Source organism: Molossus molossus, unplaced genomic scaffold (genome assembly GCF_014108415.1).
Source record: "Molossus molossus isolate mMolMol1 unplaced genomic scaffold, mMolMol1.p scaffold_m16_p_20, whole genome shotgun sequence".
Taxonomy (NCBI): Eukaryota; Metazoa; Chordata; class Mammalia; order Chiroptera; family Molossidae; genus Molossus; species Molossus molossus.
The window spans coordinates 24,394,715-24,420,972 of record NW_023425356.1 but is presented as its reverse complement, the minus strand read 5'-3'; the positions used below and the strand labels follow the sequence as shown (position 1 = coordinate 24,420,972).

General features: G+C 41.0%; 1 protein-coding gene and 1 pseudogene across 4 annotated transcripts in view; both read left to right on the top strand.

The window, feature by feature from the left end:
• ASH1L (ASH1 like histone lysine methyltransferase) overlaps window positions 1-23,266 on the top strand; it is a 233,625-nt gene extending 210,359 nt beyond the window's left edge. The window contains exons 13-28 of one of the 4 annotated variants that reach the window (XM_036272123.1): window positions 816-924; window positions 1,354-1,518; window positions 1,677-1,771; window positions 4,741-4,898; window positions 6,222-6,374; window positions 8,689-8,743; window positions 8,828-8,960; window positions 10,356-10,604; window positions 11,521-11,607; window positions 13,206-13,296; window positions 13,726-13,864; window positions 13,976-14,148; window positions 15,187-15,353; window positions 18,996-19,036; window positions 19,861-20,162; window positions 20,779-23,266. In XM_036272123.1, the coding sequence (XP_036128016.1) occupies window positions 816-924; window positions 1,354-1,518; window positions 1,677-1,771; window positions 4,741-4,898; window positions 6,222-6,374; window positions 8,689-8,743; window positions 8,828-8,960; window positions 10,356-10,604; window positions 11,521-11,607; window positions 13,206-13,296; window positions 13,726-13,864; window positions 13,976-14,148; window positions 15,187-15,353; window positions 18,996-19,036; window positions 19,861-20,162; window positions 20,779-20,870 (2,209 nt within the window). In that variant the 3' untranslated portion in view covers window positions 20,871-23,266. Of the gene's footprint in view, window positions 1-815; window positions 925-1,353; window positions 1,519-1,676; window positions 1,772-4,740; window positions 4,899-6,221; window positions 6,375-8,688; window positions 8,744-8,827; window positions 8,961-10,355; window positions 10,605-11,520; window positions 11,608-13,205; window positions 13,297-13,725; window positions 13,865-13,975; window positions 14,149-15,171; window positions 15,354-18,995; window positions 19,037-19,860; window positions 20,163-20,778 lie in introns of all 4 variants that reach the window. The other 3 variants (XM_036272122.1, XM_036272120.1, XM_036272121.1) reach the window with 3 other exon arrangements.
• A 1,368-nt stretch (window positions 23,267-24,634) lies between these two features.
• On the top strand, window positions 24,635-25,993 carry LOC118637860 (annotated as a pseudogene).
• The last annotated feature ends 265 nt before the right edge of the window (window positions 25,994-26,258 follow it).

Below are 26,258 nucleotides of genomic sequence, written 5' to 3'. Positions count from 1 at the left end.
AAATGCTGTTTTAGAGGGACTTTGATTACCAAGCAGGAAAAGTTAAGACCTATTCTAATTGAAAACATAGAGCATGTTTTCCAGAAAAATGATTTAGGACTATTAGTCTGACAGTATTTGAAAGGTCGGCTGAAGGAGGGACACACCTGGGTTCAGGCAAGAGAACTTTATTGGGGAGTTACCTGCCGGGCTGACTCCTAAGGTAGGGTCAGCACCGGTATCAGGGTGATATAGGGGATGTATGGGTGAGGGGCTGACAGCCCTTAAAGGAAGAGGACAATGTGATTTGGCTACTTGCGTAGGTATAACTGCAAGGAGACCAAGGCGGGATCTCCACTCCCAGGGTCATTCAACCTGGACACCTGGAGTAGTGATCTAGAACATCTTGTTTCTCAGAATTGTTTTCATATATCAAGGGAAGAGGGAGTTGGAGACTTTGGCTGCAACCCAATCAGTATTATATAGTCTGGATAGAATAGAAAAGATAGATTAAAGGTGCAGAGCTTGCCCCAGCTAGTGTGGCTCACTTGGTTGGGTGTTGTCCTGTGCACTGAAAGGTTCCCAGTTTGATTCCCAGTCAGGGAAAATGCCCAGGTTTCAGGCTCAAGCCCCAGTATCTCTCTCTCTCTCCCCTCTCCTTTTCCCTTTCTCTCTCTCTAAAATTAAAAAAAAAAAAAGTTCAGAGTTTGTCCAGGAAAGTCAAGTAATTGGATACAAAACAAGGCAAATTTGAAATCAGTGTACCATTTTTTGTGGTTTTCAGGCATGGTATTAAGTAAGAATCTCTACCTTTAACTTTTTTCCTTTCTCTATAGGTCTGTTAATGGAGTATACCGGATTGGACTATATGCTCTTAAAGATATGCCAGCTGGAACTGAGCTCACTTATGATTACAACTTTCATTCCTTTAATGTTGAAAAACAGGTAAGAATAATAAATCCAAGAAGTAGGTTGAACTTTGTCACAGTGCTCTGTATAACATAGGTCTTCAATAAACATTACTGATTTGTAGCCATTGAGAAGTGCAGTGGAAAAAACATTTTTTCACTCTTAACTCCACTTATAGGATACTTAGGTCTATGTTATTCTTTCAGAACTCTGTAAAAAGAGATTGCCCAATCATTTTGGTCTCCAGTCAGTTCTTAATTATTCTAGTGAAATTTTTCCAACATTTAATCTTTCCTTTCAACTATAGTGGAAACCCATTTATATTTATTTTATTCTCAATTAATTTTCTTTATATGAAAATTTCTTGATTCAAACTTATTGCTGGGTGTCCAGCTGTTCTAGCATCCTATTTGAACTTATATATGAGACAGCAGGCTAAAAGCATTATTCTCTTTCCTTTCAAAGCAACTGTGTAAGTGTGGCTTTGAGAAATGTCGAGGAATCATCGGAGGCAAGAGTCAACGTATGAATGGACTCACTAGCAGCAAAAGCAGCCAGCCTATGGCCACACATAAAAAGTCTGGACGGTCAAAAGAAAAAAGGAAGTCTAAGCACAAGCTGAAAAAAAGGGTGAATAATCTCATGTCTTTCCTCAAATAGCTGCTCAGAGGCAATTATTGAAATAAGGAAAATACCAAAGGGTAGCATCTTTAGAGTGGTTTAATATTCTTTGAGGTGATTACTGATTGATCATTTTTTCCCATCTCTTTTGATCCATCTATTTTCAGAGAGGCCACCTTTCTGAGGAACCCAGTGAAAACATCAACACTCCAACAAGATTGGCCCCTCAATTACAAATGAAGCCCATGTCCAATCGAGAGAGGTATTGAAAAGGAGATTTGCTTACCCGAACTCTATAAAGCATATAATTTGCTTGTCATTTATTGAACATCTATATAGTTGAGCCATTTTTTTGTGTGCAGGAGGTCTTTAAACAAGGATCCAAGGGATTTGTGAACTTGGATGGAAGGAAATTGTCTTTATTTTCTCTAATTTCTAACTGAAATTTAGCATGTTTTTTATTTTATTTTATTTTTTTAATTTAATCCTCACCTGCCCTGGCCGGTTTGGCTCAGCGGTTGGAGCATCGGCCTGCAGTCCGGAGAGACCCGGGTTCGGTTCCCGCTAAGGGCATGTACCTCGGTTGCAGTTTGTCCCCGGCCCTGGTTGGTCGTGCGGGTGGCAGCCACTCGATGTGTCCCTTCACGTCGATGTTTCTCTCTCTCTCTCTTCCTCTCCCTCCCACTCTATCTGTACAGAAAATGGAAAAGTGTCCTCGGGTGAGGATAAAAAAAAAAAAAAAAAAAAAAAATTTAATCCTCACCTGAGGATATTTTTCAGTTTATCTTCAGATAGAGTAGGAGGAAGAGAGAGGGTGAGAAAGGGGGAGAGAGAGAGAGAAGCATCGATGTGAGAGGGACACATTGACTGGTTGCCTCCTGAATGACCCCTACCAGGGCCAGGGACAAAACACAACGGAGGTACTCCTTGACTAGGAGTCGAACCCTCAACTCTCTGGTCCATAGGCCGACACTCTAACCTCTGAGCCAAACCAGCCAGGGCAAAATTAGTTAAAATTTTTAATTAATTTTAAAATACTTTTAAAACATTGTTTAGAGAAGGGTTACATGGGCTTCATCAGTCTGCCAGAGGAATCCATGACACAGAAAAGGTTAAGAACCCCTGCTTCGGCCCTGGCCGGTTTGGCTCAGCAGTTAGAGCATCAGCCCACGGACCAGAGAGTCCCGGGTTCGGTTACCGCTAAGGGCCGGTACCTGGGTTGCAGTTTGTCCCTAGCCCCGGTTGGCGTCGTGTGGGTGGCAGCCAGTCAGTGTGTCTCTCTCACATCTCTCTCTCTCTTTGTCCCCCTCTATCTGAAGATAAATGCAAAAATGTCCTCGAGTGAGGATAAAAAAAAGAATCCCTGCTTTGTTGATATATTAACTGCAATGAAAAGGGTCTTTAGTGGTCATTTTTGCTCTTCCTTGTATTCAGATTTGTTCATGTCAGAGGAGAACAAAGTAAATATGTTGTATTTTTCAAGATATTCTAGTGTGGCTGGTGTGGGTCAGTGGATTGAGCATCGCCCCATGGACTGAGAGGTCCCAGTTTGATTCTTGGCCAGGACACATGCCTGGGTTGCCAGCTCAATCCCCGGGGGGGGGGGGGGGGGGGCCGGCATGCAGGGGGTAGCCGATTAATGTTTCTCTCACTTCGATGTTTCCCTCTCTCTCTCCCTCTCTAAAAAATCAATGAAAACGTATTTTAAAAAACAAAACAAAATTTCTGATGCTCAGGCTACACCCGTGAACACTTAAACCAGAATTTTCAGAGACCAAACCCAGACATTAGTAGATTATCAAGCTCCCTAAGTGATTTCAATGTGCAGCCAGAGTCAGGAAGTATAAAATTAGTCTAATCTCTGTTTACTAAGGCCCATAGTTTGAGATTTATTCAAGGTCACAACCCTTTATGCGTGGGCTATGGTGAAAATCAAATTATGGAATCATCAAAATTGTATGTAGGGCCCTGGCCAGTTTGCTCAGTCTTTAGAGTGTCGATGCAAGGGCTGAAGGATCATGGATTCTATTCCTTATCAAGAGCATGTACTTGGATTGTAGGTTTGATTCCTGGCACCAGTAGGGATTGTGCTGGAGGTAGCCAATCAATACGTCTCTCTCACATCGATGTTTCTGTGTGCCTCTCTCCCTCCCTACCTCCCCCCGCTTCCCTTCCCTTCTACTCTTATCTAAAAAAATATTAATGGGCCCTAGCCGGTTTGGCTTAGCGGTTAGAGCATCGGCCTGCGGTCCAGAGAGACCCGGGTTCGGTCTCCGCTAAGGGCACGTACCTCGGTTGCAGTTTGTTCCCGGCCCTGGTTGGGTTGTGCGGGTGGCAACCACTCGATGCTTCCCTTTCACGCTGATGTTTCTCTCTCTCTCTCCCTCCCACTCTATCTGAACAAAATATGGAAAAATGTCCTCAGGTGAGGCTTAAAATATATATATACATATATATATATGGGAAAATATCCTCTGGTGAGGATTAACAAAAAAAATTGTGTGTAGGGTCAATCAGGATACATGTAACTCATTTAAGTTTAGAGATCCATGTGGAGGCACTACTCCTAATGTTGTTTGCCCAGTGCATATCCGCCTTAAATGTTTTTGCCTTTATCTACCAGTTCAGTTCTCCTTCTCATAGCTAATCCTAAGCCTGTACTTTATCTAGACAACTTCCTTTAAAATTTGTACAAATACTTCATAAAGTTCTGCCTTCAAATCAGGTTTCTTCAGTTGCCAGTTTTTTGTAGCTTTTAAATTGCACTTGCCAGTTATTTGTAAATAACATAGGCAGATGTTTTTTATGCTATGTGAAAAAAAAATCAGAATGCAAAACTGAATAATGTTTCTCAGTATATAGTTCTCTTTATAAAAGCTTAATTCACTGATAAATATTCATTTATAACATTTTTTTTTTTATCCTCACCCGAGGACATTTTTTTATATTTTGTTCAGATAGAGTGGGAGGGAGAGAGAGAGAGAGAGAGAAACATGGACGTGAAAGGGACACATCGAGTGGTCGCCACCCACATGACCCAATCAGGGCCGGGGACAAACTGCAACCGAGGTATGTGCCCTTAGCGGGAACCGAACCCATGTCTCTCCAGACCCCAGGCCAAACCAGCCAGGGCCATTTATAACATCTTAACAGTGGCTTATGTAGAACAGACATGTAATAAATACTTACTGAATTAATGAATAAAGAAAATCCTTTCTTCCTTCCTTGCAGGAACTTTGTATTAAAGCATCATGTGTTTTTGGTCCGAAACTGGGATAAGATTCGGCAGAAGCAAGAGGAAGTAAAGCACACCAGTGATAATATTCACTCGGCATCATTATATACCCGCTGGAATAGCATCTGCCGAGACGATGGGAACATTAAGTCTGGTAAGGACTGGGAAAATTCCTACTAATTCCAAAAGGTTCTCTCAAAGTGGTTATATTAGTTACTTTTTTAAAAAAGTCAATCTGTTCAAGGATTCCTTTTAATCTTTTCCCAAAAATTAAGATCCAAGCACAGAAACATCATTCAGCAATAATCTATTTCTCCCAGCTCTCCAACTCCCTTGTTTCTACCCTGGGGAATAGGAAGAAACCCCCTTCCACCCGCCTCTCAAGCATCACCTAAAGCCTGAAAGTCACTAGAGATAGGTAGCAGGTCCTTTGTCTTTCCTGCCTGGAAAATACCTTGCAGACAGGATAAAGAGTGACGACAAGCAAGAGGAAAATGACACCAGTGTTAATCTGGAGACTTTTTGCCCCCCCCACATGTAGATCAGCATTATACAGAGACCTTCAGATTTCCTTTCTCTCACCTTCATTAGTGACTAATGTTAACAGCACTCCTGATACAGATTTGTTATTTAGAACTGATTCAAAGCAGAGAAATTGGCATGTCCAAATACCTTTTCTGACTGAAAACAGAGTATTCAAAAGCTCATGCTCTTGTTTTCTTTCCCTTAAAAAGTACAAACAGTCTGCATTGTGCATGAGGGAATATGCTGAGTGGGAACTAGATAGACTTAGAAATTTGCCCAAAATCTTCTATCTTCTTGGTGATTTGATTGGCATAAATTCTTTAAATTTACAATTCAGTTAGTTCATATCTTCTGCTTATAACAATATTATTTCCTGAATTTTTATTATAGATCAGGCAGTGAGCTAAACACATTAAAAAAGTTATCTTTTTTTTTTTTTGGTACGTACCCCTGGCGGGAACCGAACCTGGGACTCTCTGGTCCGCAGGCCAACACTCCAACTGCTGAGCCAAACCGGCCAGGGCTAAAAAGTTATCTTATTTAATCTGCACAATTACATCATGAGGGAAATACTACCACTATTCCCATTTTACTGTTAAGAAACTGAGACACAGAGTTTAAGTAACTTTCCCAAGGTCATATAGCTGATAAGTAGTGAAGCCACAGTAAAAACACAGACAGACTCATTTTGAAACCCAGACTTGCAACTACTATAGTACTATACTATGTAGCATTTGGCAACTAAAATAAGGTTCCTCTAACTTGCAGCATCTGTCTCTCTGATAAACTTCAGTGTTTTCTTGAAGGTCATGGAGAAGAAAAAGAACACCATGACCACTAATCTACTAATCACTTCAACAAAAATTGTGCAAAGGACAGGAATCCATTGGGGAAGAGAAAGCCAAATAGAGCTCCTCTTTTTCTGAAGCTAATTTTCACTTTATCCTTCCAGACGTCTTCATGACCCAGTTCTCCGCCCTGCAGACAGCCCGATCTGTTCGAACAAGACGGTTGGCAGCTGCAGAGGAAAACATTGAAGTGGCTCGAGCAGCCCGCCTAGCCCAGATCTTCAAAGAGATCTGTGATGGTATCATCTCTTATAAAGGTGATCATATCCACCCCAAATTCATTCTTAACTTTTTTTAAAACTCGTATCACTTACCCTCACTTGAGACATCCAAAACCAAGAACAAGTGACAGTTTAGGCATTTAGGAAGTATACTTAGCTCTTCCTTTTGTATAGTCTCTGGGGATTGTTGTTTTTAAATCCCTAGCTCTTATATGTCAATTTTTTGTATTTATTACATTTATTATAGTTAAGTACTATATTTAGAAATCACCTTTTTTAGCTATGGCATAGAAAGAAGCAGGTCTCTGTCTTGGATATAATTTTCCTGAATGAGGCAGTGAAATAGCAATTTAAGCCCTGGCCGGTTTGGCTCAGCGGTTAGAGCGTCGGCCTGTGGTCCTGAGAGACCCGGGTTCGGTTCCCGCTGAGGGCGCATGCCTCGGTTGCAGTTTGTCCCCGGCCCTGGTCGGTTGTGCGGGTGGCAGCCACTCGATGTGTCCCTTTCACATCGATGTTTCTTTCTCTCTCTGTTCCTCTCTCTCCCTCCCACTCTACCTGAACAAACAATGGAAAAATTTCCTCGGGTGAGGATGAAAAAAAAAAAGAAATAGCAATTTAAGAAAAAAGTATTATGAACATATGACATCAGTGGTTCTTAGCCATTTTTGATTGATAGATTTTTTTGTTGTTGTTAATTCTCACCCAAGGATATTTTTTCCACTGATGTTCAGAGAGAGTGGAAGGGAGAGAGTGAAGGAAAGAGAATATGTATGAGAGAGAGAGAGAGAGAGAGAGAAAGAGAAACATCAATGTGAAAGAGACTCATGGATTGATTGCCTCCCACATGCATCCTGACTGGAGCCAGGATCAAATCCTCAACCCTTTGGTGCGAAGGCCAACACTCTAACCATTGTACCACACCGACCAGGACTGACAGATATATTTGAAAATCTCATAAAAGTTATGTATTCTTTTCCTAGAAAAATGCATATACATAATTTTGCATATATTTTGGAGGGATTACAGGTCCTACATTAAGGAAAAAGACCTAGAGTTGTAAGAAAATTACTTCAAAAGTGTTTTCATGCAAATAGCTTTACCCTACTCCATTTCTCTTTCAAGATACATCTTTTGGATGTGTGTGGGGGGTGAGTGTGGGGAAAAGAGGTTTTAATTTTGGATAGGTAGTTTGGTAAGGTACATGACTTTTTATGACCAGTTAATCTGGAGATATTTAAAATGAAAGATTTTTAACAAATAATTATAGTTTTTTGCTATCAATTTTGGCTGATCTACTCCTCCCTAAATTCTGAGGATTTTTTTTTTTTCTCTTTTCTTTCTGTATTTTTCTTCATATTTTAGTAGCTTTTTACAGTTTTGTTAACCTAAAATAATAGAGAAGGAAGTGGGGACCCAACCTGTCCTAAAATGTATAGTTTTGTGGCACCTACACCTTTTTCATTCCTAAAAGGTCACAATCTGCATTTTCTACCAGCCTCATCTGGTCTAATGTGAAACTATAGTAGTTATATGTACATGTCCACTACATTCTGGGCATGAAACAACAGGCTTTTTCTCTAAATTTAGTTAAGTTGCTAGAAAGAAAGGAAGGTAGCAAGTGAGAAGTAGACACACAGCAAAAAAAAATTTTTATTTCTTTATTGATTTTGGAGAGAGAGATGGAAACATCAATGAGAGAGAACATTAGTTGACCGCCTCCTGCATGCCCCCCAGTGGGGATTTGGCCCACAACCTGGTTATGTGCCCTGACTGGGAATTGAACCGGCGACCTCTTGGTGCATGGGTCAGTGTTCATCACTGAGCCACACTGGCAGAGCTAAAATACATTTTTATAATACAAAGCATTATGAGCAAAAGGATTCCAGAAAATATTTACTGTACTAAATTATTCATTATCTGAAATTTAATTGAATCCAAACCAACAGAGTAATATTAGTGAACACTAGAAAATATTTTTGGATGAGATAATCTTTATTTGTTGTAATATGATTTGTTGAACTGAAATTTGCACTAAGCAGCCTAGCTACCTAAATAAGTTCCCACCTCTCATTCTTCATAGAAAGTTTTTCTCATTACCCATCTAGTGTTCGATTTCAAGCATAGATACTAAATCTTTTATAGTTCAGGTAATTCTGAAAGTATTATCTGATCCCTGCCTTTACCCACATTTCTGAAAAATCCTTGCATTTTTCATAGTCAGGCCTCAAAAAAAACTTAGATTTTTTTTTCTGACTTTTAATTTTGAGGATTCTGCTTTTTCATTTAAGAGTTAATATTTGTCTCCCTTATATCATTTAGTCCTTCTACTGTACCTTGTATTCTTTTGCAGATTCCTCCCGGCAAGCACTGGCAGCACCACTTTTGAACCTCCCCCCAAAGAAAAAGTAAGTTCACATATGTGGGAATTATCTGAATTTTTTTAAAAAGTACTAAGTGTACCAGATTGACACCTTGGCTTTATGTTCTAGGAATGCTGGTTATTATGAGAAGATCTCTGATCCCCTAGATCTTTCTACCATAGAGAAGCAAATCCTCATTGGTTATTATAAAACAGTGGAGGCTTTTGATGCTGACATGCTCAAGGTCTTTCGGAATGCTGAGGTATTTCTCACCGACTTCAAACACAAATTTAAGAAGTTTGTTCTGAAAAGAACTATCCTAGGAGTTTTAAGATTGTTACCATCTTCTATCAACCTTCATATTTGTGGTTAAGAAAGGCAATAATTTTTTGAATACCCTTAGGGTAAAGATTACATTTTACTAAATATTGTAGAATCTTTTATAGTAAAGATATTAATATGACTAGAATGGAAGGTTAAATCATACTACCAGAAAAAGCAGTTTTTGTAAACACCTAATTTAAGTATTAAACCTTTATATTTTCATAATACAGACATTTTACTACATTTAAATCATATCCACAGTTTCTTTCCTCAAAACAATAAATATATGTGAAATACACAAAAGTATTATAGGTAAATAGTTATAAATATATCTTAAGAATGGAATTGAGGGATAGTACGTGAATAGATTTTAGAATAGGTAAAACTTCAATGGCTGAGTGGATGGGGGCAAAAAGAAGGAAATGAGGGACATCTGTGATACTGTCAACAATTTAAAAAAAGAAAAATAAGTGAAGCTTATTAGAGAGAAGGTGGTTTTGAACTGACTTAAAGGAGAGGATGGAATTTTGTATGGTGCATAGAAGAAAGAGAATTATTTAGTGATTTTGAAATACCTTGGAGAGGTGTTTGAAGGATAAAAGAGGCTACCAGAGAAGGAAAAATTGAGGTTGAAGACAAGAAATGAGAGAAAAACAGACTAGTGGGAGAAGAATTAGAGCTATCTTGAATTATTACATGTTTTTTATTAAAACCCAGCTTTCATATATATTTAAAGTGTGTAGCTCCGTTCCTAATATCTGCAAGACAAAGATAAATGAAGAGCTTTTTCACAACATTATTCTTGTGGCATTGTATCATATTTCATGGTCACTGTGTATTTTATCAAGTAGTCATTAAAACCTGTGAGAGGAATTGAATGACAGAGCAGTAGAGTAAATGGAAAAATTACCATGCAGATTCTAATGTTAATTCATTTTAGTTCAGTTTACATTGTTTTCAAATGCCTGGCACCAAATTTGATGGTATTGAAAATCTGTTAAGCCCTGGCCAGTTTGGCTCAGCGGTTAGAGCATCGGCCCGCAGACCAGGGAGTTTCAGGTTCGATTCCGGCCAAAGGCACATATCTCAGTTGTGGTTGGTCCCAGCTGGCCAGGGTCATGTGGGTGGCAACCAATTGATGTGTCTCTCTCACATCAATGTTTCTCTCTTTCTCTTTCTCTTCCTCTCTCTCTCCCTCTCCCTCTTTAAAAAAAAGAAAAGAAAATCTGTTAACCAAAATGAGAGGATAAAGAAAATCCTGCTGCCTCTTCAGATATATTTTTAAGCCATATTGAGAAGACCAAACATGATTTCTTTCTTCTGCTTTCTTCAGAAGTACTATGGGCGTAAATCCCCAATTGGAAGAGATGTTTGCCGCCTGCGAAAGGCCTATTATAACGCCCGGCATGAGGCATCAGCCCAAATTGATGAGATTGTGGGAGAGACAGCAAGTGAAGCAGACAGCAGTGAGACCTCAGTCTCTGAGAAGGAGAATGGGCATGAGAAGGATGATGATGTTATCCGCTGTATCTGTGGCCTCTACAAGGACGAAGGCCTCATGATCCAATGTGACAAGTGCATGGTAAGGAGTCAAGGCCTGGATTTGAACCTTAGTATTCCCATTTACTGAACTTGTTATCTTATGTGGAAAATGGATATGAAGCAGAAACCTAGTCCTGATGAACATGATGACCATATTCAAAGAAATAGCCCATGCCTCTTTTGGTTTGGCTCGATAGGCTTTTTATGAACTTTGACTTTGCGTTGGTTTCTGTTATCCCTTAATGTTCACTATATTGTCTTTCTCCTCTTTTATATCTGTCTCTTTCATTTTACCCTTCCCTTCTTTTTCTACTTCCCATTCTTTCTGTCTACTTCCCACTATACATATCCAGATAACCTGAATCAAGAAGAATGATAGTATTTAAGACAGTATTTACCATGAAAAACATTAGAGGTACTACGCTCTAACATAGCATTAATACAAATGGAGTATAGTCTATGGAGCTCCTGATGAAGGAGTCAAGGCCTGGATTTGAACCTTAATATTTCCATTTACTGAACTTGTTATCTTATGTGGAAAATGGAGCTATGATTAACACATAGGATTGTTGCGATAATTAGATAAAGATAAGTAAAAACATCTTGTTATTGTAAAGCCTTTCACAATAACTATATCATTGATGTATGTTATTTAGTAAGTAAGAATTTGGTACTGTTTTCATTCATTTACCCATTCTCTATCCATCTTCTCATTTTATTTGCCCAGATCTGTATATTGTGAGCCAGTCTGTATAGTTATGTCCAGACAAGTCTCTATTCTTTTTCCTCTATTTTATTTTTTATTTCTCATTTTTCACACACCCACTTATCCCTTAGTTCATTCCTATTTTACTTTACCCTGTCCTATTGCTAATTTTTTTATTATTAGCCCCCCAGGACTTCTCTCAGTAAGTCTAAGACACCTCCATCCCCTCACTGCATGTTTTTTCCTACAGGTGTGGCAGCACTGTGACTGCATGGGAGTGAACTCAGATGTGGAGCACTACCTTTGTGAGCAGTGTGACCCAAGGCCTGTGGACAGAGTAAGCTGCCCTCTGATAATACTCTGATCTAAAAATAGGACATGTGCCCTGACCATTGTGGCTCATTTGGTTGAGCATTGTTCCATTTACCATAAGGTCACCCGTTCGATTTCTAGTCAGGGCACATGCCCAGGTTGCAGGTTTGATCCCCAGTAGGGATGTGCAGAAGGTAGCCAATCGATATTCCTCTTTTCACATACATGTTTCTCCCTCTCCCTTCTTCTCTGTCTAAAATCACCTAAGGATATTTTTTTTCCATTGATTTCAAAAAGAGTGGAAGGGAGGGAGGGAGGGAGAAGGGTGGAGAGAGAGAGAGAAAGAGATGTGAGAGAGAAACATCAATTGGTTGCCTCCCACATGCACCCTGAGCAGGAATCGAACCTGCAGCCTTCCAGTGTGCCAGCTGACACTCTAACCACAGAGCCACCAGCCAGGCAATAATAACATACTTTTAAAAAATGAATAAATAAGTAAAAGTCAGAGATGTAAACCATGATGTCTTCCCTGCTTCTGATGTACTGAATTTCTTTTGATAAGTCACTCAACTTCTCTGGGCCTTCATTTCTTATACTTTACATTGAGGGTAATAATTCTGCTCTTCTTTTTCGCGGGAGTGTGATCAAAGGGAAAATAAAACACCTTAAACTCTATGGAAGAAACAGTACTATATAAAACTATGGTTTTTATAAACACAACTTTTTTTTTTAATTTATTGATTATAGAGAGAGTGTGGAAGGGAGAGGGAGAGAGAGATAGAAACATCGATGAGAGAGAACATCGATTGACCACTTCCTGCATGCCCCTCACTGGAGATTGGGCCCACAACCTGGGCGTGTGCCCTGACTAGAAATCGAACCAGCAACCTCTTGGTGCATGGGTCGGCACTCAACCACTGAGCCACACCAGCTGGGCCTAAACACTTAACTATTTATAAAAGAAGTAGCTTGTAAAGTCCAGAACTTGAGTACTCTCAATACCACTTATATTAAGCAGTGTTTAAATGAAGAGAGCACTGGACTCAGAGTCAAAAAGGTTAACCTTAGCCACATACTCCAGGAGAGACTATGGGTTAGATAACTTGCCCAAGTTTTTTTTCTTGGCTATGCCATATTTATGTGTGTGATATTGAGCAAGTCACCTCTATAAAAACGTATTTAGGCCGTATTAACAGTGGTGCTGGTATCATTTTGAGTGAACAGTTCTTTGTTGTGAGGGATACATTGCAGACTATTTGGCTTCCCTGGCCCTTGGGCACGAAATGCTAGTAGCCTCCCAATTGTTGTGACCCATTTCCCCTTCACACATTTTCAAATGCATTCTAAATGGCCTAGAACAACCACACAATTAGTGCTTCATAGCATATAGTTTGGGGTACTTAGCCTCTCCAGTTTTGTCCTCTACCTTCACATTCCCAAGTTTAACAACTCCACTCCAAGATGCTTTCATCTTTTGTTATATATCTGTGGTATATTGAAATGACTAAACAAGTCTTATTTAGTTGGGAATTCTTGGTTTCCATTCTCTTCCTCTTGAATAGAGATCAGAAGGCTGGATATAGTAGTCCCAGCCCTTATCCATTGACTTTCTGCTCTTATCAGGAAGTACCCATGATCCCTCGGCCCCACTATGCCCAACCTGGCTGTGTCTACTTCATCTGTTTGCTCCGAGATGACTTGCTGCTTCGTCAAGGTGCGTACACAGGAGCTGACCCTACTTGTCAAAACTGACCTTTCTGGATAGTAGGTGTTTGCCATCTGCATAATAGTCATTGTCTTCATATGACCATTAGTAGCAATAGAATAAAGGTTTTTATGTCCTTCAGTCCTTAGGCTTACATGCATTTCCCCTCCACCAAATAAAACTAATGTGGAGAGAATTGGGTGTAATGAAGCTAATTTTAAGACTAGGAAGGACATATAGGATTAAAAGATGGAAGACTTCCCTCATATCATTCTCATAGTCTAGAGTTTATTATCATCACCTTTAGACTGCTGGATGAACTTATTGTTTTAGATTTTTAAGTTGTTTCTATGTAGACCATGGGTCAGACCAATGGTTGCCTAACAAAATTCATGCAGGAATCATTTTAACCTTCTCCTGTGTTCTCTGCCTTCCTAGGTGACTGTGTATATCTGATGAGGGATAGTCGACGCACCCCTGATGGCCACCCAGTCCGTCAGTCCTATCGACTGTTATCTCACATTAACAGAGATAAACTTGATATCTTCCGCATTGAGAAGCTTTGGAAGAATGATAAGTATGTGTTGAGGTCCAATCTCTTTTCTTCCAGCTGTGCCCTATCTGCACAAAGCTGAATATTCACTAGGATCTTGCTAACCAACTAAACCTCTTCCTTCTCTTTTCTTAGAGAGGAACGGTTTGCCTTTGGCCACCATTATTTCCGTCCGCATGAAACCCACCATTCTCCATCCCGACGGTTCTATCACAATGAACTATTTCGGGTGCCACTCTATGAGATCATTCCCTTGGAGGCTGTAGTGGGGACCTGCTGTGTATTAGACCTTTATACATATTGTAAAGGTAAGTGATCTGTGCTACTTAAGAAATGAATTCCTATCCCCACAACTATTGCCCACTCCACTTTTATTGTCTCTGTTTGATAGAAATTGTCTAAGGCTAGTCAGAAATCTATACTATATTTTATCTTTCTTTTACTAATGCTTGGTACTCAATAATTTTAATTCTCTCTCTCTCTCTCTTTTTTTTTTTTTTTTTTGTAATACTGTATATTAGCACTCTGTTAGTATTTGAGGGAAGATAATGTTCCTTCACCCACCCACTCCAAAACCCTTAAGGCCATTGTCAACTCTATACATTAAACAAACAAACAAAAAAGCACAATAGTTTTTATAAGCTTCATGGTTGACAATGTAGGCTATAGAGTCAGACAATCTAATTTCATATTCCATCTCCACCCCTTTTTACCTATGTGCCCTTGGGCAAGTCACTTAACCTATTGAAAACAGGGATTAGTATCTATTTTAGAGAATTTTTAAAAGATTAAATTAAATAATGTACAAAAGCACTTAGCCCAGTTTATGGTTCGCAGTAAAGAAGGCCAGTGTTTGTTAGTTGTCACAGTTTAGTTGCGTAGCTTGTTCTCTTAGTATTATATAGCAAAGTAATCCAGAAGAATATATATTCCATTCAAAAACTGACTGTTTGGAGCTTCATGATACTGATGACTCCTTCATTCTCCCATAAATAAAGAGTTTATTTCCAGATGTACTTTCCTTGTTTCTACTGCCCTTTTCTCATAACTTCCCTCTATTCTACTCTTGTTTTTCCCTCAAAAATCCCTGCAGCACTTAAATAATCTACATTTCTGGTTTCTTTCTATCCTGTAGTGTGCCATTGGACTCCTAAACACCATTTTCCCTTTTTTGTTACTAGTGTCTGAGAATTCTCATTTCTTCTGTAGTCACCAAATGCTTAGTAAGAGCTACAGTGTTACCCTCGTAAAGGTTCTAACTGCTCTTCCAGAGGTGTGTGGTAGTCTCTGGGAAGCTTGGGGAGAGAAGGGAAAATAGGGTTATTTAACAGTGTTTGGACCCATAGGAAGACCCAAAGGAGTGAAGGAGCAAGATGTGTACATCTGTGATTATCGGCTTGACAAGTCAGCACACCTGTTTTACAAGATCCACCGAAACCGCTATCCTGTCTGCACCAAACCCTATGCCTTTGATCACTTCCCCAAGAAGCTCACTCCCAAAAGAGATTTCTCAGTAAGTCACCTTTCTATTCTCTCATGCATAGAACTGAACTCACAAAGTAAGAATTCTCGTGTGGCTCTGTGCTTCTTCATCCTGTTTCCATCCCAAACTCTGGAAATCTTAATTTCTGTTTTGATGTTTGAACAGCATAAACAAATTTATTCTGCATTTCTTGGCATGAGCTGTGTCTCAGGAAATTTTTCATTTCCTCATTATACTTTAGTCAGGTTTTTCTCTTTTTTTCTGTCCCACCTCTCTATGTTATTTGCCCTTGTGCCCCATAATGTAGTTTTTTTGTTTTTCACACTCATAATTTTTTTAAAAATATACTTATATAGAGCCTGACCAGTGTGGCTCAGTGGATTGAACGTCATCCAATGGAGTGAGAGGTCCTGGTTCAATTCTTGGTCAGGATACAGGCCTGGGTTTCAGGCTTGATCACTAGTAGGGGGCATGCAGGAGTCAGTGTGTCTATCACTCTCTCCCTTTGAAGGCTCTCTCTCTAAAATAATTAATAAAGCCCTAGCCGGTTTGGCTCAGCGGTTAGAGTGTTGGCCCGCGGACCAGAGAGTCCCAAGTTCGGTTCTCGCTAAGGGCACGTACCTTGGTTGCAGTTTGTCCTGGCCCTGGTTGAGGTTGTATGGATGGCAACCAGTTGATGTGTCTTTCTCACATTGATGTTTCTCTGTCCCTCTCCCTTCCTCTCTCCTTCCCACTCTCTCTGAAGATAAATGCAAAAAATGTCCTCGGGTGAGGATAAAAAAATAAGATAAAATAATCAATAAAGTCCTGGCTGGGTTTCTAAGTGGTTAGAGCGTTGGCCTGCGGTCCAGAGAGACCCAGGTTTGGTTCCCGCTAAGGGCATGTACCTCGGTTGCAGTTTGTCCCCGGTCCTGGTTGGGTCATGCGGGTGGCAGTTACTCGATGTTTCCCTTTCACATCGATGTTTTTCTCTCTCTCTCCCGCTCTATCTGAAAAAAAAATGAAAAAAAAAGTTCTCAAGTGAGGATAAAATAAATAAATAAATAATCAATAAAAATCATATTTTTTAAAAAGTACAAAGCACCCTGGCCAGTTTTGCTCAGTGGTTAGAGCGTCAGCCTGCAAACCAGAGTCACAGGTTTAATTCCAGCCAAGGACACATACCTCAGTTGCAGTTTGTCTCTCTCTCCCTCCCCCTCCCCCCCTTCTTCTCTCTCACTCTATCTGAAGATAAATGGAAAAAAATATATATCCTTGGGTGAGGATTAAAAATAAAAGGTACAAAACATTAAGAAGGAAAACTGTAAGCCCTGGCTGGGTTGCTCAGTTGGTAGAGTGTCGTCCTGATACACCAAGGTTTTAGGTTTGATCTCCGGTCAGAGCACATACAAGAAGCAACCAGTAGCCCTAGACAGTTTTGCTCAATGGTTAGAGTGTCAACCCTCAGACTGAAGAGTCGAGGGTTCAATTCCTGGTCAAGGGCATGTACCTGGGTTGTAGGTTTGATCCCCAGCCCTAGTTGGGGTCATGTAGGAGGCAACCAATTGATGTTTCTCCCCCCCACTCTGTCTAAAAAGCAATGGGAAAATATCCTCAGGTGAGGGTTTTAAGAAAAAGGAAAGAAAGGAGAAGAAGCAACCAGTGAATACATAAGTGAAACAACAAATTGATGTTTCTCTCTTCCTTCTTCTCTCTAAAATTAATAAATAAATAAAAGGTTTTTTAATTGTATATGGTCGTGCACTGCATAACGATGATCCCATAAGACTATAATGGAGCTGAAAATTTTCTGTCACCTATTGACACTAACGTCGTAGCTCAATGCGTTGCCCAGGTGTTTGTGGTGTATGTAACATATAGTTATATACAGTACATAATACTTGATAATGATAATAAATGACTGTTACTGGTTTATGTGTTTACTATACTATGCTTTTATAGTTACTTTAAAGTGTACTCTTTTTGCTTATATAAAAAGTTTGCTGTAAACAGAATGATTTGTTGACACCAGTAGCAGCCTCTCATGTTTGCCACATTTTTGTTTTTTCATTTTTTGTTCAGATAGAGTGGGGGAGGAAGGGAGAAGAAGAGACAGAGAGAGAAACGTCGACGTGAAAGGGACACATGGAGTGGCTGCCACCCACACGGCCCAACCAGGGCCGGGGACAAACTGTAACCTAGGTACACGCCCTTAGCAGGAACCGAACCTGGGTCTCTCCAGATCGAAGGCCAAGGCTCTAACCACTGAGCAAAACCGGCCAGGGCGCCACATTTTTTTACTGTATCATTTTCTCTTGTGCTTGATTTAAACTTTGTATTGTTTTATAAACTTAGTATAGCCTAAGTGTAGTGTTTATAATGTCTATAGTAGTTTACAATAATGTCCTAGGCCTTCACATTCACCCACCTCTTGCTCACTGACTCATCCAGAGCAACTTTCAATCCTGCAGCCTCTCTCTTCATGGTGAGCGCACTAAACAGGTATACCATTTGTTAATCTTTTATGCTGTATTTTTACAATATATTTTCTATGTTTGGATATACAAATATTTACCACTGTGTTACAGTTGCCCACAAGCTTATAGCCTAGGAACAATAGGCTATATACCATACAGCCTAGGTATGTAATAAGCTATACCATCTAGGTTTGTGTAAGTGCACTCTGTGATGTTCACACAACAACAAAATAGCCTAACTATGCATCTCCCATCATTACGTGTCACATGACTATATTATCCCACTACCCTCAAAATAATCACTGTTGACATTTTTATTATCCACCATTTTCCTATGTGTATTTTTTCTTTTAAATTGTTGTGAACATAATTCTCTGATTATTTTGTGCCATTCATCATTTTTTAAAGGTTTTGGTCACCCATTCAAATATTTGCTATAATGAAACCCTGGACTAAGCTCTCCATGATCTCGTGTCTTCCTTTTTGTTTGTTTGTTTTTGTTTTGTTAATCCTCACCTGAGGATATTTTCCCATTGATTTTTAGATAGAGTGGAAGGGAGGAGGGGGAGAGAGAAAGAAAAGCATGTGAGAGGTACATCGATAGGTTGCCTCCCGAATGGGGGCTGGGGATTGAACCTGCAACCCACGTACGTGCCCTGGACCAGGAATCGAACTTGGGACCCTCTGGTCTGCGGGTTGATCTTCTAACTGCTGAGCCAAACCAGCCAGGGCTGTTGTGTCTTCTTTTAAGTGGGCCTGTCAAAATTTATAGCTGTCATTTGAGAATGCTTAGAAATAACCAGAAAACAAAACTTTATGTCCCTATTTTTCCTTTATTATTTCCAGATTTCTCCAAACAGTGTTTATGTTATATTCTTTCTACCCACCACCACGCCTTGCCTCTCATCTAGATTTCTCTGGTCTTGCTCTCTCACTCACCAACTTACTGACTAACTTTGAAACTCCAACCTTACTAAAAAGTTGGGATGGGACAAAAGGAATTGTGAGCCTCTTCTTTTATTGTCCTTTGGCCTACAGATTAATAGAAGTATTGAACTTCTGACTTTAAGATATAGTCACCCAGCTTGTAAGGGCTTTAGCCCTAATTTCCTCTTCCTTTACCTCCCCATCTCCCTTCCTGAGTTGGCCCCAGATCATATGATACAGCTTTGCCAGCTTCTACAGTACACTCACCACTTCCTTTTCTTCTCTGCAGCCTCATTATGTCCCAGACAACTACAAGAGGAACGGAGGGCGGTGAGTCCCATGGGGATTTGAAGAGCCTAAGGGGTTCACCAATAACCCCTAAGACTGGGGATTCTCTAACAGAGTAGCCCAATGTATTGCCAACAGTAAGGTCGGGGAGGGGGATTTTGCAAGGATTATAGATGGAGAAGAGAATTTGGAACAGAACTCTAGACACATTCAGAAAAGTCTTTTTTTAGATTTCTGCAAGCTTTCCCCATTACTCCATGGTTTATCAACTCCTGGGAGCTTTATCAAGGGAAAAAGGTAGCTTAAAATGCATTCTTAGCTGAGCCGTTTCAGTTTATAGTTTTTATTTGTGTTTGTTTTATACGTAATGAGTATTCTTGGAAAAGAGCACTGAAGGCTTTTCTTCAATTTCTTTTTCTATCAAATGGCAGCATAACAACTGCTTTACCTAGTTAAGTAGCTTACCATAAGGGAGAAAATGTTGGATAATAGATGTGAAAAGAGATTTAGGAAAAGTAAAAACTTCGTTTAAATACTTATTGTAGTTGGACTATTGGTATTACAAAGTTTTGCCATACTTCTCTGTGCTCATGAAGCAGTCAGAACTAGCTAAGCAATTTTACCAGCTCTGATATATTTTATTAATTTGTTCGATTTCTGAAAGAAAGAAGAAAAATTGAACTTTACAAATAGAGATTAAATTTTAGAGAAAGGCTTGTTTAAATAATAAAGTGAAGACCAGAGCCAAGGATGCAACAGCTAGGCTCCTGGGTCTCAAGTCCTTCTGAGGTCTTTTCCCTTTGTGCCCCTTCCATCCCCAAGTGCCCTTCTCAGCCTTAGTCTAAGTTCATATATCCTTCTGGCAGGTCATCCTGGAAGTCTGAGCGCTCAAAGCCACCCCTAAAAGACTTGGGCCAAGAAGATGATGCTCTGCCCTTGATTGAAGAGGTTTTGGCCAGTCAGGAGCAAGCAGCCAATGAGATGCCCAGCCTGGAGGAGCCAGAACAGGAGGGATCCACTACCGAAGTCAATGAGGGTGAAAAAAAAACAGAGGAGAGTAGTCAAGAAGATCAGTCAGCCTGCACCCCTGAGGAACGACGACATAACCAGCGGGAACGACTCAACCAGATCTTGCTCAATCTCCTTGACAAAATCCCTGGAAAAAATGGTAAGAAGTATCAGGCTAATATCTAGGGTTTACGATAAATAGAAAATTAGGGGAGAGGCCGTGAAAAAGAACAACTTCTAATTACTGGCCCAGAATGGAATGTATTCTAAGAAAATGATACAGCCCTGGCCGGTTTGGCTCAGCGGTTAGAGTGTCAGCCTGCAGTCCAGAGAGACCTGGGTTTGGTTCCTGCTGAGGGCACGTGCCTCAGTTGGTTTGTCCCCGGCCCTGGTTGGGTCGTGTGGGAGGCAGCCACTCGATGTGTCCCTTTCACGTTGATGTTTCTCTCTTTCACGTTGATGTTTCTCTCTCGCTCTCCTTCCCACTCTATCTGAACAAAAAATGGAAAAATATCCTCAGGTGAGGATAAAAAAAAAAGCAAGAAAAAGAAAATGATATAGTTCTTTCATGGGCCTGCTTCTAATTATATCTTGGGAATGAAACTGGGGGAGGTGAGAGGATCTGCTGCCTAGAGAAAAACTTTGATCTAGCTGGAGGAAGGCCTAAGTTGCTTATAGGTCAGAAAAGCAATCATTGAACTCTGATCTTAGAGCTCCAATCTGGAGTAAGGTGGAGGCCGGTGGTATTTGATCAGCCTCCTTGGTTCTGTTTTCAGCCATTGATGTGACCTACTTGCTGGAGGAAGGATCAGGCAGGAAACTGCGAAGGCGTACTCTGTTTATCCCAGAAAACAGCTTTCGGAAGTGAACCTCAAAAGAAGGAGAACCTCAAGCATCTGGGATCCAGTGGAGCTAACAGTCCTGCCTCCTGTCCTCTGAGTGTAGACAGGGGTGGGAAGGGTCCGTTCAGCAAGGGGAATGGGGCCATGTTGTTAACATTAGGTACTTAATAAATTTGGAGCTAATGGAGAGGAAGAGGAAGGGGATCTAGCCAGTTCAATTTAACTTGTTTTCCTCTCCATTGCTTCATCCAGAAGGTTAATAATAATGTAGGGAGGAAGGCAGAGCACATTAAGAATGACCAAAACTTTGGTACTTTATAACACTTGCCCCTCCCCCAGTTTGGGTTTTTCTGTCATCCTCTGATCCCATAGGCACGCTAAGAAGCTGCTTCCTATACCCAGGTATAATTCACAATCCAAAGGGATAGGGTTAGGAACCCCACCCACCCCTTACCCCATCTATTTTCTGTAGGCCCCAGGAGCTATCCCAGAGACCTAAGATAGAAACAGTAGCTGGAGCCTCTTTCCAGATCCCCTGATTAGGAAAGTTTCTTTCTCCTTTCTTGCCCAACCAGGTCAAAGGAAGACATGAGATGATAACTCAAGGCACTTGTAACTGCTGCCCCTCTCCCTACTTCTCTCCCCAAAATGGAATCATGGAATAGGGAAGGCCCCCATGGGGTCAGAGGGCACAGTACTTATTATAATTATCTTTGTTTTAACCTGCCGAACGTATTTTTTTCTAACGAGAAAGCCAGGCCTCCCCCCAGCACATGTACAGTTTGTGCACTGTGGTTTGTGTGAGTCTGCTGTGCTGTGCGAATGGACATTCATTTAAAAATAAAATCATTTTTAAAACCTACATAAAAGTGAGCTCTAACCCCCACTAAACAAAAGTCACTACATAAACTGTTGAACAGTATTCACCTATCAGAGTACTTGTTGTGAGTGCAGAGATTATCAATTGAAAACACTACTCTTGTTTTCTTAATTGTACAGTTTTCAATTTCCGTCTCTTAAAGAGACAGTGTGTTCTCCCCACCCCTAGTTCCATCTTTCCTCCACCCTCCTGATTATCAGGAGAGACATCCAGGGTGTTTCCTTACTTACCATTCTCTTGGCCAGAAGTTACCAGACAATACTGTCTCTTTAAAAATAAAATTTAAAAAGCTTTGCTTTGTTGTCTTCTCAGACATACATCTGCATATACGTTTTAGATGTTCTTATAAGAGAAAAGATGGTTTTTAAATGTGCCAAGTTGTATGTGTATATATATATATGTATGTATGTACGTATGTACGTGTGTGTGTATATGTGTGTGTGTATATATATGTGCGTGTGTGTGTGTGTGTGTATATATATATATATCTGTGTGATTAGTAAGCAATACAATAGTAAACACTTCCCTATTACTTTTTTCTAACATTGGACCAATGCTGTCCTGATTGTACATTTTCCCTTATGATGACGACACTCTGACTTGTTTAGGTAGAAACATTGACCACCTTCCATTCCATTGAATCTTTTTTTCTTTTTCTTCTTTCTGTGTCAATCTTGAGGAATAAACAAAAGAGACAGGGGACATCAAAGATCCCCTTGAGCAGAGAAAAAGCAGAATAAATATTTTATTAAAGAAAAAAGAGAAGAAAATAATTTGGAGTATTTTCTTACTGTAGAGAAGCACTGTACATTACTGAGAGACCTGGGTATAAGATACTCACGCGTGGAGCTGGAAAAGTCGCATGTCCAAGCCCATTTGAGTGGTTTCTTTTGGTTTTCATTTCAGGGATCTGGGTGGGAGGGAGGTGGGGATAAGGGGCACTTTGGGAGTCTCCTTTTAGTCAAAAGCAGGAAAGTGACAAGAAAGAGTTTAAAATTCAATATTTCCTTTAATAGTGTTAAACACTAAAATTTTAAAAAAGACAAAAAAAGAAAAAACTTTGTAAAATGCGTGAACAGAAGCAAAAGACACTACGCTCTGTAATTTTATCTTTCTTTTGTTGAAAGACTAAAAACTGAAATGTTTTTTAGACAATCAAATGTTAGGTAAGTGCAAAACTTGTTTTTTCTTACTGGTGTAGAAATTAATGCCTTTTTTTATTTTTCAGTTATTTTATAATAACGAAATAAAAAGAACCCCCTAGCTGCCAGGTGGGTTTTGGTGTTTGAAATGCGGGGCAAAGCACTACATCACTGCAAATAGATACAGTTAGTCTGCATGTCTGTAGGCTGTGTGATTGCGGAAAATATAAATGCTGCTAATATATTTCCTTTTTACAAAAGCATATCTAAATAGATGATTGTTTTGATGTTAATCTTTGTAAATTATGTATTACCAATTTTAACATTGGATGTAATTGCATAAAAAGCTTGCATCTCAATCCTTAAAAGTCTAGTATTAAATGGAAAAAACTTTTCCTAACTACAGAGTGGTGAGCTTGCTATTTTTTTCTCCTTCTTATCCTCCATTTATCTTCCAGGATCTTCTCCTTCCTGTTTCCAGAGATCTCTTTAAAACCATATCAAACCTGGCTGGGTAGTTCAGTTGGTTTGAGTGCTGTCCTGTACACCAAAAAGATTGGGGGTTCAATTCCCAAACAGTGCACATACCTAGGTTTTAAGTTCAATTCCCAGTCTGGATGTCTCCTTTGAGGCAAACAATTGATATTTCTGTTCCCCTCTCTCTAAAATAAATAAAATGTATATATATATTTTTTAATCCTCACTCGAGGACATTTTTCTATTTATCTTCAGATAGAGTGGGAGGGAGGAAGAGAAAGAAACATCAGTATGAAAGAGACACATCAGCTGGTTGCCTCCCGCACGACCCTGACCAGAGCCGGGGACCAACCACAACTGAGGTACATGCCCTTGACTAGAATCAAACCAGTGACTCTTTGGTCCACAGGCCAACGCTCTAACCTCTGAGCAAAACCAGCCAGCACAAAATATTTTTTAAAAGCACATATTATCAACATCCTACATGGGCACACTCACTACTGTTGACTATTGGATTTCCTCAATACTAGGATCTTTTTGGTCTGAGTTCAGCCTAACTAATCAACATAATAATCATTTACACCTCTATCCCTGTACACATATACATCATCTATACATCATCTCATTTAATATTCATTAACAACCTCCAAGGTTGGCAATAACTTTAAGCCACATTTTTTAGCCCAAAATGTTAGACTATATCCATCCAAAATCCAATTTTATAGATGTGGAAACGGAGGCAACAGAGGTCATCTAGTTTGCCCAAGGTCATATAGCTAGCTAGGTGATCCTAATAGCCCTCTAGTTATTCTCATTTTATATAAGCAAAAACTGAAGCTCAGGAAGGTTAAGTAACTTGTCAGAGATCACCTAGTAACTAGTGTTAGAGCCAGAACTCCAAAATCTTTGTTCATCACAAAGAGAAAAGTGTCAGAAATAGCCAAAGTTTGCCTCTACTAAGGAAGATAAATCCACTCCTGCCAACAACTGAAAGACCTGACAGAATGTTGTCCCAGACATGGGTCAGACATTTTAGGCTTTGAGTTCAGCTAGAATATAGTTGTTCAGAAGCATCAAGACAATTGACTATAAGTGTGAGCCAGGTTGCTGGAGTCCCAGATATGGCTGCCGTCTGCTGCCACAGGGAAGGGCTCACCAAAGGAACAACGGCCTTTAAAGCAAGTCTGTCCTAGAGAAAGCCGCCCTTCCAGCTCTTGCCCCAATGCTGAACAATTCAGTTCTTCCCTGTATGTCTCTGGTGCCTTCCAAGCTGCCTCCCCAAGGAGCGAGTCCGAATTCTCAAGGGCTGCAAGATTTATCCCTGATGGCATCAGGCACTGCCAGCCGCTCAGAGGATGAGGGACCAGTGGGCTGGGCAGAAGCAAGCCGCCTCAGAGGCCTTGGGTACCATCCCTAAATGGAGAAGCTCCTCCAGGTTTATCAAGAGGAAGAAGTTTGATGATGAGCTGGTGGAGAGCAACCTGGCTAAGTCCTCTACTTGGGCGAGAAGGCAGTGGGCCGGTGGGGTGGAACCAGGGCGCTGTTCTGGGAGTGAGCCCTCCTCTAGTGAGAAGAAGAAAATGTCAAAGTCCCCCAGCACTCCTGTGCCACCCAGCCCAGCACCCACCCCCGGACTTACCAAGTGTGTGAAGAAAAGCAAACAGCCACTTCAGGTGACCAAGAATCTGGGCTGCTGGAAGCCTACAGATGACTTCCTGCTCATCAGTGCTGACGTCCATCTACCTGGGTGTGAAGTTCAGCTGCTGCTTCACCCTTTGGGAAGTCCAGGAGCACAGGTATGCCCTGCTCTACAATCCTGTCATCTCCAAGCTGGCCGGCCAGGCCATGAGACAGCTGTACCCAGAGGTCATCGCCACCATCCAAAGCAAAACCCTGTTTAGCAAGGCTGAGGAACAGCTGCTGAGCAAAGTGGGATCGATTAGCCAGCCCACCTTGGAGACCTTCCAGGACCTGCTGCACAGACACCCTGATGCCTTCTACCTGGCCCATGTTGCCAAGGCTTTGCAGGCCCATTGGCAGCTTATGAAGCAGTATTACCTACTGGAGGACCAGACAGTGCAGCCATTGCCCAAGGGTGACCAAGTGCTGAACATCTCCAATGCAGGGGACCTGACTGATAACAGTAAGTTCAAGGACATGCGCGATGATGTCCTGGAACATGAGCTAACAGTGGCTGATTGGTGCCAGAAGCAAGAGATTCAGCAGCTTGGACAGGAACTGCAGAAGTGGCAGGTGCTAATAGATAGCAGATGCACAAGCTCTCTGCTCTCCAACAACCAGACGCTGGCAGTTCTGCAGGGTCGCATGGTGTGGTACCTGATGCACTCAAGAGAGATCACCCTGGGAAGGGCAACCAAGGGTAACCAGATTGACATGGACCTGTCTCTGGGTGGTCCAGCCTGGAAGATCTCCCGTCATCAAGCTGTAAAACAATGGCTATTTCTTCATTGCTAGTGAGGATTGGTGGCCCATCTACATCGATGGATGGGCCCGTACTGTGTGGCTCCAAATGGCGCCTCAGCCACAACTCAGTAGTGGAGATTGCCAGCCTACGAGATTCATCTTCCTCATCAACCAGGACTTCATTGCCCTTATCCGGGCAGAGGCTGCCAAGATCACACCACAGTGAGGAGTGGTGGCAGGACCCATGGGCTCTCTGACCTGTTTCCCCTGCCATTCCAGCTCTTTGGAGCTGGAAACTTAGGCTCCTGGAAAAAACAGAGTGGGCAGTGGGAGACCCAATTGACAGCCCATTGATCTGAGCCTCTGCAGGGGGGTGCGGCTAGCCCTCAGGAAGCCCAAAGAGACTGGGACCCTGCAGCTCCCTTAGGGCCAGAGCCCCTACCCTTCTCTCTGCAGACCACCCTCCCCTTTCCCCAGATTCCTACCTTCAC